The following is a 15,100-nucleotide window of genomic DNA, read 5'->3' as shown; positions in this document are numbered from 1 at the left end:
TCCCCTCAAAACATAGTTTATGATGTTCCATGAGTCAAATGGGGTGTCTGTGCAAAATTTCATGATTGTACATGCGACGGTGCGGATTCATTTAACGGACACACACACACAGACACACCTTTATATAATAGACTAGCTGTACTACCCAGCTTCGCCCGGGTTAATAAATGTTGTTAACAAAATAGAATGTATTAACATTCCCAGGATAGAATGTATAAATAGAATGTATTAATGCCCGGGATAGTAACTATCTCTCTGTTTCTCTCCCATTCTCTATCTGTCTCCCCCTCTGTATATATCTCTCTGTCTCTCTCTCTATCTCTTTGTCTGTCTGTCTCTTTCCCTGTCTGTCTCTGACTGTCTCTGTCTCTTTCTCCGTCTGTCTCAATCTCTTTCCCTGTCTGTCTATCACTTTCCCTGTCTGTCTCTTTCCCTGTCTGTCTCTTTCCCTCTCTTTCCCTGTCTGTCTCTTTCCCTCTATCTCTTTCCCTGTGTCTGTCTCTTTGTCTGTCTCTTTACCTGTCTTTGTCTGTCTCTTACCCTGTCTGTCTCTTTCCCTTGTTTCCCTGTGTCTGTCTCTGTCTCTTTGTCTGTGTCTGTCTCTTTCCCTGTCAGTCTGTCTCTTTTGTCTGTCTCTTTTTGTCTGTCTCTTACCCTGTCTATGTCTATTTTTTACCCTGTCTGTGTCTGCCTCTTTCCCTGTCTGTGTCTGTCTCTTTCCCTGGCTGCATTGTGACACACCAATATTCCATATAAGGGCGTGGCTGCGCATTTTTCTGAAGTTCTGGCTGCACTGTGGCTCCCAGCTCCATTAGCTTTAATGGAGGCAGGTTTTTTGGCGAATAACTGTAAAGCTCGGGGTTAAAATTTCCCCTCAAAACATAGCCTATGACGCTCTCGGGGTCCAGACGTGTGAGTGTGCAAAATTTTGTGGCTGAAGCTGCGACGGTGCAGATGCCAATCCCGCACATACACACACACACACACACACACACACACACACACACACACACATTCAGCTTTATATATTAGATAATATGAGCCAAACCATGGGAAGCATGTATCGGCCACTGGCTGTGTGATCACAGCCAGGTATGTTTCAGAGAAAAATATACTTTTAATAGCCGCCGTGTCCTGAGCCGCGTTGTGCACTAGTCATACAGGCGGGTTCCCGGTGGCTTCTCCCCGCTCACTGAAAGGGACTGACGGGTCTCTGCCTATACACGCATGTTGGCAAAAACCTGTCAGTCACTTTCAGTGGTCAGGGAGAAGCTGATGGGGACCCTCTTGTACGACTAGTGCACAACGCGGCTCAGTCCCCGGGGGCTATTAAAAATATGTTTTTCTCTGAAATGCCAAAGCATTTCAAACATTCCCAACTCTGATCATATAGCCAGTGGCTATAGGTTGAAAGAGAAATTAACATATTTGGCACGGTAAAATTTAGAAGGCAGTATCTCCGCAACGTAAAGGAGAAATAAAAACAAACTAGGTTTTATTCAGCTCTCCAGTCTTGTTATCATGGAGTGGTCAGTTTACCATGCCAACATTGGTGAAAGGTTCTCTTTAAATAGTTATAAAAACTATAGAAGTTTGGCATCGCCATAATTGTACTGACCTGGAAAATCAAAATGGCAGAAAAAAACAATTACGGAATTGTGTTTTACATAATTTCACCAAACTTAATATACCAAACAGAATATATTTCCGTTTTGTGGTATATTATATAGTAAAAGGAATGGTGTCATTCAAAACTCAAATCATCTAAAAACAAAACAAACTCTCATATGGCTATGTTCACAGAAAAAAACCCTTATGTTTCTTGAAAGAAGGTAAGGAATAAACAAATGAGTAAAAAAAGAAAATTGGCCTTGGCGGGAAGCTGTCAGACTTTCCTTAAGGGTGCTTTACACACTGCAACATCACTAACGATATATCGTTGGGGTGACGTCGCTAGTGACGGACATCCGGCGCCGTTAGCGACATTGCAGCGTGTGACACCAAGGAACGACGTGCAACGATCGCAAAAACGTCTAAAATCGTTGATTGTTGACACGTTGCTCCTTTTCCAAATATCGTTGGTGGTGCACGCCGCTGGTTATTCGTCGTTCCTGCGGCGTCACACATCGCTATGTGTGACGCCGCAGGAACGACGAACATCTCCTTACCTGCGTTCACCGGCAATGAGGAGGGAAGGAGGTGGGCGGCATGTTCCGGCTGCTCATCTCCTCCCCTCCTCTGCTATTGAGCGGCCGCTTAGTGACGCCGCAGTGACATCGCTATGACGCCGAACGCACCTCCCCCTTGAAGGAGGGATTGTTCGGTGGTCACAGCGACGTCGCTGATAAGGTATGTGCATGTGACGCTGCCGCAGCGATAATGTTCGCTACAGCAGCGATCACCAAATGTCGCACGAATGACGGGGGCGGGTGCTATCGCTCGCGACATCGCTATCAAACTCTAGCGATGTCGCAGCGTGTAAAGCAGCCTTTAGTGTTGTCAAAATTTCACCATTGGTTATTCAGGGGTATCGGAGATCTGCTATTAAGGAAAAAAATTAAAGAATTTGTCCCACAACAAAGTTCCTTTTAATCAATAGATCTTGAAATAATAATGTTCCACAATTGGATGTGTTTAAAAAAAATGTTCCTGTACTGAGATAATCTTATATACAGTATGTGTCTCAGATATGTATTGTATGATTGTTTTTTCTGACCGTAGAGGGACATGGTCTTTCATACCACAGCTCCTGGGTAGTGAAGGATGGAAAAAAGTGTACAAACATTGCAGCATGGGATCACAAATAATTCTGTGAGGTAAAACTTGTTTTTTTTTTTAAAAAAAAAGACAGAAAAATGTTTTACCTCACAAAAAGAATCAGCTGTAATCCCGTGCTGTAATGTCATTATACACTTTTGCATCTTCCACAGCCCAGGAGATGTAATATGATCAGACCAAGTGCCTCTATGGTCAGAAACAGTCATTACACAGTACATAGCAGGTGCACATATACGTATAAGAACATTTATTTTAAAGAAATCCAATTGTTGAACTTATTATGCTAAGACTTATTGATTAAAATTAACTTTAAAACTATCTTTGTTCTTGAGAAAACCCCTTTAGGCCACTTTCACCAGGCGGTGATTCTGGTACGTATGTGCTAGATTTTATACGTACCAGAATCATGGATATATCCAGACCCATTATAATCAATGGGTCTGCATACACATCAGTGATTTTTCACTGACTGTGTCTCTGTGCGGCGTACACGCTTGTCCGTGATTACCACATGGAGACATTTCCGTTTTTTTCTGGCATCACTGATCTCCCACGGACCACACTATGGTGTGATCCATGAAACACGTACCAGAAAACACGTACATTTAAAATAAAATGATTGTTATACTCACACGTCTCCAGCGATGCTGTCTTCAGCCTCTACTGCCTCCTCCTTTCAGCCCGGCTGTTTATTCTCATGCATATTAATTTATGCATGGAGCAGCCAACCGGGAAGTAACTGCAGCGGGCGTCAGTGGAGGCCGGATACACATCAGAGCCAAAGAGTTCAGCACCACGGACAGCAGGGACAGGTGAGTATATGTCTATGTGCTATCACGAATTATGGACTCGGATCACGGATAGCACATGTATAACCCATGTATGCTGTGAATAGCGGCACACGGAGAGACATGCGTTTTTTACACGTTAGTGAAAAACGTCTGTGTTTTTCACTGACGTGTGAAACAGGCCTTAGGCACAGAATTTTGATATTGTTTTGTTCATTGGAGAACTTCCAGTTTAAAGGGAAACAGTGATGTAAAAAATGTTATTACCTGCTGATGTGGGGTTAATCTGAAGGTTTATAGCATTCTGAAGCTGCCGAGATGAAATGAGTGAGTCAGTGTCAGGGGCGTGTTATAGCTGCCGCTGATTATGCGGAGAGCAGTGACTGAAGTTGCGCCGACACTACCCCCATAACTGAAAACTTGATGCTGCTGGGAGGAATACATTTCATTTCCTCCTGGCAGCAGTGCTCTCAGAACAGATGTTGGGCAGTTTATAATGCTTTTAACCTACATATTAAGCCCACATCTGCAGGTTAATAGCATTTTTTTACACGACAGGTTTCCTTTAAGCCAATTTCCTTGCTTTGACTTTTTAGAAGGAAGAGCAGTGGTTTGAAAAGTCATTTGTGAGGATCTAAAAGGATGAAAGTTCTAAGTAGGACAATCAATGACAATGAGCCATAAACACGATCATTATCATTGATCTTTCACACTGGCCAATTTTTTTTTTTTTTTAAAGAAAAGAACAAGCAATTGACCACTGTGAATTACCTTTTGTTCCACAGGGATCTTCTGGTTTCTGATAACTCTGTACTTACCCAGTCTGTTTGATTCAGGTTTATCCCCATCAAAAACTTCCACAAAATCCAGGCAACCGCCTATGATGACTGCAGCTTGTAGGGTAAAGTTTGTAAAGACGATGTGAATATTCTTGCTGGGTTGAACTGTTATTTTCCACGTGCAAGCTTTGCTGCTTGGATAATTGATAGGCCAGTTGGGTGACATAAACTTTCCTTTGTCGGTATTGAAATGACCGCCACAATTTGCAATGTCTAAAAAATAAAAACACAGCCATATTGTAAAGAATTCATTGCAGGAAACGATTATAGACTCACTCTGAACTTTGAGCTTAAACAAAATGCATCACCTCCACAAAATGCTATTTTCTTGCATATATGGTGGTAATCTGAAGGAAAGTCGATTTGAATAATGTTTGGATGATTTAATAAATCAGTGGTTCCAGGGAGAATACAAAGTTATATTCTCCCTGCAGCTGTTCTCTTCCAAGCACCAGGACAATGCAGGAAGATATGACAGTCATTGTTCACTACGCAGTGAGCTGTCCACAGCATGTTGGTTGACAGCCTGCTCTGCACTCACACACACACACACACACACACACACACACGCACACACGCACACATACACACACGCACACGCACACACGCACACATACACGCACACATACACACACACGCACACACGCACACATACACACACACACGCTGAACACATATGCTGCAGAACAGGCTGTCAATCAATGTGTTGGCGACTAATCACAGCCACTCTCACTGTTTAGTGATCCTTTACTGTAATAGCTCTCTACACCTAACCTAACTGGAAGTGAGTGGATGCAGGGAGAATATCACAACATTTTCTCCCTGTATACTGCTACAGTAAGGCAGCCATGCAGGATTTAAACGCTATTTGCCTGCAGGTTACCACTGTATCTGTAGGTAAATAGCATTTCTGGCAGTAACATGTTCCCTTTAGAAGGGTTTTTTGCTTTCATAATCTATGGCCCAAATGCTTGTAAAGATATAAAATAACAAACACTGTATGTACTCAGCTTCCACAGGTCCAGCTCCGATTTCTTGCACTTCTCTGGTCTATTTCTTTTGGCTGCAGTGGTGACATCACAACTATAGTGCACATCAACACTGCAGCTAATCACTGTTCAAAGCATCTACCTCAGAACAGCCACTGAGCTCAGTGATTGTCTGCAGTGGTGATGTGCACTAAACAGAAATAAGACTAGTGCAAGAGAGTCAGTGCTAGACCAGGGGGAAGCTAAGTATCTGCTGTGTTTTTTTATTTTATATGTAATTGAGCCATGATTTTTAAAGATGGAAACCCATTTACACCTTGTCTCTGAGCGCTTAACAAATCAGTCAATGGTCACACTAGTGCTCTGACAGTTATCATTGCAGTAGATCACCTGAGATAATATAGGATAGGGTTTATCTCATGCTGGTATTCTTTGTCCTTTAGGCTGCTTTCATACATCCGTTTTTTGCCGTCAGGCACAATCTGGCAAAAATCGGATAAAACGGATCTGTTGCTGGATCCGTTTTTTTTCCTCATTGAATTGTATTAGCTCCGGGTTGTGCCTGATGCCTTTGCGTTGCATCCATCATGTGCAAATTTCTGTGTCCAGCTGCTGGAAAGGACGCAGCATTCAACGTTTTTTGGCTGCGGCAAAAAAACGGACTGCGCCGGATCCGTCGAAATCCAGCGTGCATGAAAGCCCAAGGGCACCGGATCCATCGTAATGCAGCAAAAAATGCATTACAGCGACAAATTGGGTTTTTTTCTACTGAGCATGCTCAGTAGCACAACGGACCCGTCCAAAAACTGAAGGAACTGATGGAAAAAACTGGTGCAACGGATCGCATCAGTTTTTTCGCCAGATTGTGCCTGATGGCAAAAAACGGATGTGTGAAAATAGCCTTAGTTCACACTGAGCTGAATGAGTAAGTTCTCCAGAATGTCATCCAAGCAATAACGCTATTTGCTCCCTTTGACACTAGATGGCAGCAGACCCTCAATATCCTATTTTAGTGATAACAGAATTGTCTCTATAAGTAGTATCCACAGTGATAATGGAGGAAACCATTAAAAGGAACTTATCACCTCCAGAAAATTCATAATTTTGTACTTATGAGACCTCGTGCACACCTTGTGAATATTTGGTGAGTTTTTTTACCTCAGTATTTGTAGATAAAACCAGGAGTGGAACAATCAGAGGACAAGTATAATAGAAACACAAGCACCACTTCTGCATCTCTAGATGGTTTTTCTTTTACCAATGGTAATTTCCAGCTTTTGTGCACACTCATGATCCCTCGGACACTTGTGCATCTATTTTCTAATAGTGCTGTTCTTCATACTGTGAAGACCGCTAGTGTTTCCACTGTCCTCCTTGTCATATGCCTCATGCTACAATATGTGTATGAGGTCACTACTAATACGTGAAAATGTAGAAAATAATGTCCTTGGAGAATGACTTCATTTTCTGGAACAATTTCATGGGTACCAACACTTTTGGCCATGACTGTAAGGCGGGCTTTGCACGTTGCGACATCGCAAGCCGATGCTGCGATGTCGCACGCGATAGTCCCCGCCCCCGTCGCAGGTACGATATCGTGTGATAGCTGGCGTAGCGAAAATTATCGCTACGCCAGCTTCACATGCACTCACCTGCCCTGCGACCGTCGCTCTAGCCGGCGACCCGCCTCCTTCCTAAGGGGGCGGGTCATGCGGCGTCATAGCGACGTCACACGGCAGGCGGCCAATAGCGGCGGAGGGGCGGAGATGAGCAGGATGTAAACATCCCGTCCACCTCCTTCCTTCCGCATAGCCGCCGGCGGCAGGTAGGAGATGTTCCTCGCTCCTGCGGCTTCATACACAGCGATGTGTGCTGCCGCAGGAACGAGGAACAACATCGTACCTGTCGCGGCACCGGCATTATGGAAATGTCGGTGAATGCAACGATGATACAATAACGACGTTTTTGCGCTCGTTCATCATATCATCTAGCATTTACGCAGTACGATGTCGAAAGTGACGCCGGATGTGCGTCACTTTCGATTTGACCCCACCGACATCGCACGTGCGATGTCACAACGTGCAAAGCCGCCCTTAAGGCCTAAGACACACGGCATGAAAATCGGTGCGAGTGGAGTGTGATAAAAAAAATCGCATTCCACTCGGACCAATATTAGCCTGTGTGTCAGCGCACATGAGCTATTATTTTCTCAGCCCTAATCGGACCGAGAAAACAATCGCAGCATGCTGCAGGTGCAATGCGAGACTCTTTCTCTCGCACCCATTCAAGTCTATGGGGCGAGAGAAAAATCGCACTGCATTCGCGGTACACCAGTGTACCGGGAGTGCAGGGTGAGAATCACAATAGCAGGCTACGGAGGAGAGAGGGAGAGAAATCCCTCCCTCCCCTTCTCAGTGCCGGCCCGCCCCCCGAAGCTGAGGTCCGCTCGCACGGTCGGACCTCAGTTGCAGGGACACTCGCATGACACCCGGCTCTGCTGTACTGCCAGCGTGAGCCGAGTGTTATGAGAGGGGATCGCAGTAATCCCCATGTGGCCCCAGCCTAATTTGATTACTCTTTTCCAGCAGATTACCCTTTTAGCTATCTCTAGGTAAATAGTGGTTCTGGAGGTGTCAGGTTCTCTTCTTTTCATTTATAGTTTCTGATATTTAACAGAGATTCAGCTTGCTTCCTTATATTTTTCAATCAATCCTTTTCAAAAACTTACTTTCTATTGAAGATGGATCTACAAATCCCCAGGTCGCATAAAATCCATCATCCACCAACCTGCTGTTGGATCGGAATTGCACAGACAACTTGTTGCTGAAGCTAACTAGATCGGCTGGTACAAAGTTTCCACAGTGGGCCCCTGAAAAGGAAACATGACACTGTCAGAAGGGACACAAACTAATGATGTCAGCATATGTGTAGGGTGGATTCACAGTTTTCTTTACAGCAAAGGATAGAAATAAATATAAGACCTCCCTATTTTTTCTTAGGTTAATGACACACAGAGCTGCAGTGTTGAGTAGTTGTTGCTGTGGTTTTCAAATTGTTTCGCAAACATTTGATTTTGCAATGGGATGGTTGAATCCCCCGCAAAACCGCATGACTGCCCCTTATTTATTTTTCTTTTCTTCAAAACACCTATTCCACACAAAATCAAGTGATTGCTTGTTAAGCAATCCCATAAATGCAGCAGTTTCATGCCGTGCGGCTGATTCGTGGCTGTACCAATCGAATTCTGATCTGAGTCAACTTATCAGAGTCAACTTAGTGTGATCCGATTCTCTGTCAAGAGAAGATGGAGAACAACATTTCTCCATCTTCTCCATTCTGTGAGTTGGATGACATCCGAGTGCAGTCTGGTGATTTCCAGACACCCATAGACTTGAATGGATGAATGGCACAGCTTGAGGTGAAGTCACTGAGTTTAATGAAGACCCCTGAGGTCAGGTTACCTGCGGCATAGGCAGAGGACTGTGGAAACCTCCAGCTGTGGTCGCAACTAACCTGAGTGATGTCACTGCTCATTGCTGCTCTGTCTCAGCTTGAAGTCCACAGCGGGCCACCATGTTACATGATCGTGAGCTGTGACTTCAGATGTAGCAGAGCTGGAATCATCATGGCACCTTGTGTGGATTACGCCGGACCTGCAAGGTTGTTTTGGGGATTAATAACCTGGTGACAGAGGGTGTGTTTTTTGTATTTTAATTTCAAATTAAGGATTTTTTGGGTGTTTGTGTTTACTTCTTTTCACTTACAGATCAATAATGGAGGTTGTCTCATCGATGCCTCCCATTACTAATCTAGGGCATAGCGGCAGCTGTGAACTGCGATTAATCCCTTATTACCCCGATTGTCAATGCACCAGAGCAATCAGGAAGAGTCGTGTAAAGTTTTGGGATTTTTGCGTATAATGAATGCAGCAATCCCGGGTGGCTGCAAGCTGCAAATTTTTTTGCTGAGGGGACCCAATTAGCATGGGCCTCCCCAGCCTGAGAATACCAGCCCCTAGCTGTTGGGCTTTATCTTGGCTGGGTATCAAAATTGGTGGGAACGCACACCATTTTTTTAATTATTTATTTCAATAATAATAATAATAATAATAATAATACATTTTATTTAAAAACCAACATGCGATTCCTCTTATTGTGGTACACAGCCAAGAAAAGCAAATGGCTGGGGACTGCAGCCTTTAGCTGTATATCTTAACTTTGATGGGTTTCATAATATGGGGGGACCCTATGCAAATTTTTTTTTATTTATTTATTTTTACTGTATGATATAGACACACAGACAGGGTCTGTAATTAGAAGTGTTAAGCGGGCTTTACACGCTACAATATATCTTAAGATGTGTCGGCGGGGTCACGTCGTAAGTGACGCACATCCAGTATCGTAAGTTATATTGCAACGTGTGACAGCTACGTGCGATTGCGATTGAACGTTCAAAGTTCATCGCACGCACGTCGTTCAATTCCTAGAAATTGAACGTCGGATTGTTCAATGTCCCCAAGGCAGTACACATCGCAATATGTGACACCCCGGGAACGATGAACAGATCTTACCTGTGTCCCGCGGCTCCCGGCGGCAATGAGGAAGGAAGGAGGTGGGCAGGATGTTTACGTCCCACTCATCTCTGCTCCTCTGCTTCTATTAGCCGGCTGCCGCGTGACGTTGATGTGACGCCGAACGTCCCTCCCACTCCAGGAAGTGGATGTTTGCCGCCCACATCGAGGTCGTATGGAAGGGTAAGTATGTGTGACAGCAAATAATCGTTTGTGAAACAAGTTCAACAAATTGAACGTGCTGCACATACTATGAGGGCGGTTACGATCGCATATGATATCGTATACTTCATCGTAACGTGTAAAGCAGGCTTTAGACACGCTGTCACTCAGCATGCGGGTTTCTCTGACTGCAACCAATCACAGACGTCGGTGGGCTGAGAAGCAGTGCATATGCATGAAGGATAATGCGTGACCTCGGAACTAGAATGAGCAGACCTGGAAGCAGTTACAGCTGTACTTGAGACTCGATAAGTATAGCGCGCTTGCTTTTTTTTTTTCTTTATTTTTTCTTTTTTTATTACCTCAGTGCTGGATCTGGATCAATACCCGGAATTTCCTGAGAAGCCTGGGCCCAGGCCTGGCATTTGGATACCTTTCAACCCGTGTGGATGCGGACTTTTACAATCCAGGTCCGCCCTTCACTATTCATGTCATTTGTACCTTGTAACATCTTTTTTTCCAACATGCAAAGAACTGATGGAGGTTTTCTAAGCTACTGCTAGTGGTCAGTGAAAAACGGATAAGTTCACTCAAGACAAACTCATAAATGAATGAAGCTTTAGTTGTATTTTCAAAATAGATTAGATCTGCAACCATTTTAATAACCAGCAGCGCCATAGAAGGATGAATTGCTGGTTCCTAGCAAAATTTGACAACAGTCCGTAAATTTACAAACAGCAATGTGCTTATACAGGAGCAGACAGCTATAAGGTGTACACTAAGAGGTGGGCCCCGCTGCTGGGGAATGGGGATACACTGACAGGATGTAAATTGTCCCTTTCATCTTATGTACTGCCTGGCGGTGAAGGAGGACAATGTATCTGGGTCATTTATTGGGAGCGCAGCACACAATGGGGTCTTTTACACAAGGAAGCCCATGACCCTCCGGGGGGTTCACTGACTCCCTGATGGGCCTGTTCAAGCCTGCACAAAGTTACAGTAAGTGAACACAATCATAAAGAATGTACAATATATAAACAAAACTGTAATGACAGAAATACTCACCAACACTGCCAAGTTCATCAGATATCACAACCCTGTCATTGCCGCAGAGACTACTTTCCTCAAGAATGAAGTTATTAAAATGCAGATGAATGACTTTATCAGCTGGGGCGACAATATTCCAAATACAGTCTGCATCATTGCTATATGTGGAAGGATATCGCATAGACGTAAACATCCCATTTGTCTCACTCAGGTCCTTGGCACTGCCACAGCCAGATGCTGGAGAATGAAAGAATAAAATCAATAGATGCATGTAGTAACAGGTGTATTTTACTTTTATACTGTTCATTTAGTTTTTCTATATAACAGTTTATGAATGATACATTGCTTAAATCAGTATTTTGCTTATTAGATTATCAGCATTTGCAACAACTATTATATTCTATGTTTATATGGAGACTTTAGCACCCCATGACGTATCTATCCATTATGGAGCGGGCTAGGTTGTGTAAAGCAGGCTCAGGCATTGTGTCTAATGCGGGCGTCACACGATGCGATCTATCGTGCGATCGCATGTGCAATCATACCCACCCTCGTCGTTTGTGCGTCACGGGCAAATCGCTGCACGTGTCGCACAAAGTCGTTAAACCCCCGTCACACGTACTTACGTGCTGAGCGACGTCGCTGTGGGCAGCGAACATCCTCTTCCTGAAGGGGGTGGAACGTTCGGCGTCACAGCGACGTCACACAGCGGCCGCCCAATAGAAGCGGAGGGGCGGAGATGAGCGGGACGTAAACATCCCGCCTACCTTCCTACCTTCTTCCTTCAGCATTGGTGGCAGCCGCAGGTAAGCTGCAGTTCATCGTCTCCGGGGTGTCACACGGAGCGATGTGTGCTACCCCGGGTACGATGAACAACCGGCGCAAAGTAAAATAAACTATTTTTAAAAAATAAACGACGAGTACACGATACACGATTTGTCACCGATTTGCGATCGCTCGTAGGTGTCACACGGGACGACGTAGCCAACGAAGCCCGATGCGCGTCACGAAAACCGTGACCCTGACTACCTATCGCACGATAGAGCGCCTCGTGTGACGCCCACATTAGAGTTGCGGCCAGAGTTGAGCTCCATGCGCTTCTGTTAAACCTTTCAACTTTGTTGTCAATCAGAAAAATGAAACGCGTTGGAAACTCATTTGCATCGGCTTCCATCAACTCCTCGCAATACTATCATGGGATAACTGATGGCTTACTATCACAGCCTGGTCATACTGAAGACCCCTATGCTGCCATCTTGGTACTCCTATGTAGCTCAGCCATAAACTAAGGGGTACTTTGCACACTGCGACATCGCTAGCGATCTCGTTAGTGATGTGAAATGCTAGATCGCAAGTGCAATCTTTCGAGATCGCACATAGGTCATTTTACGCATGTGCGATCTCGAAAGATTGCAATTGCGATCTAGCATTTCACATCGCTAACGAGATCGCTAGCGATGTCACAGTGTGCAAAGTACCCCTAAGCCTTGAGATGAGATCAAAATAATCATTATATATTAGAATACTATAGTTTTTGAATAATGTTTACAAATATAAAAACTTGAAAACCCTACTTTTTCCACCAATAAAAAAAAGAAATTGTAAAAATAAAACATCTTTAGTATTGTTGCATCAGTAAAAGTGTGAGCTATCAAAATGTAAAATTAATAAACTTATGTATTAAACACAGAGTAGAGAAAAAACCCTCAAAATGATAGAATTTTGTTTTTTTGGGTATTAGACTTCCTAATGCAATAAAAATGAATAAAATGTTGAGTGTACCTCCAAATATTAGAATACAACCATTAGCTCACTTACACAAAATAGGCCCAAAATAGGTCAATTGATGAAAAAATAAAAATGTTACAGAAAATGATGACAGAGCTTTTATATTTTACAAACTTCTGAATTTTCACAACTTAAATAAATAAAATGCATGGAATTTTGGTATTTCTGTAACAGTGATCTGGACAATCACATTTTCAAGTCATTTTTACTGCACAATAATCACTGTAAACACAAACCTAAAAAAAAACTTTGGCAGAATTGCATTTTTTCACCATTTTATATTCCACTTAGAATTTTTTTTCATGTTTTTTTCCTGTTTTTCAATACATTATATGGTAAAATGAACGATATAATTTAAAACTCATCGTTGTATGGCTATGTGGACTATGCCTCTTGGAAGAAGGGGAGGAAAATAACGAAATTGCAAAAAATTAAAAAATCACACCAATGTTAAGGGGTTAAATCAACCTCTACTATCAGAAAGGGATATTTTGCATTATTTACCTGCTTGATTTTTATGTTATGCCTCCACGTAAATTCAGTAAAAAATAATACATATGTGCTAACATCTATAGGCCAGGCACAGTGAAACTGTATTATTCCATCTTATTATAACCTGAAGTGGGGCTTTACTGACATAAATAAAAATATACTGCATTGCCTATCCAAGATAAGCAGCTTTCACACTCAGAAAAGAAAAATGTAGAGACAGGAATAGCGGTTATATCTTGTGATGTAAAAACTCTGATCTGAAAAAAGATTTCCAAAACATTAAACATCCCAAAGAGCACTGTGCAAGCGATCATATTGAAATGGAAGGAGAATCATACCACTGCAAATCTACCAAGACCCGGCCGTCTCAAACCCATTTCATCTCAAACAAGAAGACTGATCAGAGATGCAGCCTAGAGGCCCATGATCACTCTGGATGAACTGCAGAGATCTACAGCTAGGGTTGGAGAGTCTGTCCATAGAACAACAATCAGTTGTACACTGCACAAATCTGGCCTTTATGGAAGAGTGGCAAGAAGAAAAAGTGTCATTTAAAGTTTGCCACCAGCCACCTGGGAGACACACCAAACATGTGGAAGAAGGTGCTCTGGTCAGATGAAACCAAATATCGAGCTTTTTGGGCACAATGCCAAACGATATGTTTGGTGTAAAAGCAACACATCTTATCACCCTGAACACACCATCCCCACTGTCAAACATGGTGGTGGCAGCGGAGAAGGTGGTTATAATTGATGGGAAGATGTATGGAGCCAAATACAGGACCATTCTTGAAGAAAACCTGTTGGAGTCTGCAAAAGACCTGAGACTGGGGCGGAGATTTGTCTTTCAACAAGACAATGATCCCAAACATAAAGAAAAATCTACAATGGAATGGTTCACAAATAAACATCCAGGGATGAGTATGGCGATTCAAAGTACAGACCTGAATCCAATCGAGAATCTGTGGAAAGTGCTGAAAACTGCTGTTCACAAACGCTCTCCATCCAACCTAATTTTTCCATTTTTTTTTTGGTGCACACTACTTTCGATCACACTGTTTTTACCCCCAGTGAGAGCCAATCAAACACTGCAAGTGGCTCGCACAGGGCTGAGCACCGAGCGTACCCGAGCACAGCGATGCCCATACGAGTGCTTTGCATACATAAAGCAACCGAACTCTGCACTCAAGCTCTTTTTTTGTAAAGTCTTTCAGTACGAACACTGAACCTCAGGTTCACTCATTTCTATCTATCTACTGTATGAACTGTAGCATGGTGACGGGTTAGTGTCCTAATCGCAGCCCTAGGCTCTATTTTCCTGTACATCATGTTTTCAGTGGAACCTTGATAACTATGCTCAATCTTTTTTTTTTGTTAATAAAAAATGAAAAAATCCAAAAGAACCTCATTTACTTTAATGGATTCAATCAGGGTTCTGGCATTTTTGACTTTCAATGTACCCAGAAAGGACAATGAAAACCCTGCTAGGGTCTCAGAGCGCTATTGTAAACTGAACGGCATTAATCTTTGCACATAATGCACATATTGTATTAGGTTTGTCATTTTTTTAGAAGGTGAAGTTGTTTTTCTTTCTCAGAATGTGAATTGTAGCAGGAATTCCCAGGAGGTAGTTCTCCAATGGAGCTCC

General features: G+C 43.2%; 1 protein-coding gene across 1 annotated transcript in view; it reads right to left on the bottom strand.

The window, feature by feature from the left end:
- LOC142312211 (ovochymase-2-like) overlaps positions 1-15,100 on the bottom strand; it is a 171,782-nt gene that overhangs the window by 28,026 nt on the left and 128,656 nt on the right. Inside the window, exons 17-19 of the mRNA XM_075351118.1 lie at positions 11,192-11,410; positions 8,123-8,263; positions 4,385-4,618 (exon numbers count right to left, since the gene is read on the bottom strand). Of these exons, the coding sequence (XP_075207233.1) occupies positions 4,385-4,618; positions 8,123-8,263; positions 11,192-11,410 (594 nt within the window). The remainder of the gene's footprint in view (positions 1-4,384; positions 4,619-8,122; positions 8,264-11,191; positions 11,411-15,100) is intronic.

This window comes from Anomaloglossus baeobatrachus, chromosome 1 (genome assembly GCF_048569485.1).
Source record: "Anomaloglossus baeobatrachus isolate aAnoBae1 chromosome 1, aAnoBae1.hap1, whole genome shotgun sequence".
Taxonomy (NCBI): Eukaryota; Metazoa; Chordata; class Amphibia; order Anura; family Aromobatidae; genus Anomaloglossus; species Anomaloglossus baeobatrachus.
The sequence above is the reverse complement of the archived record's forward strand: the minus strand, read 5'-3'. Positions and strand labels throughout refer to the sequence as shown.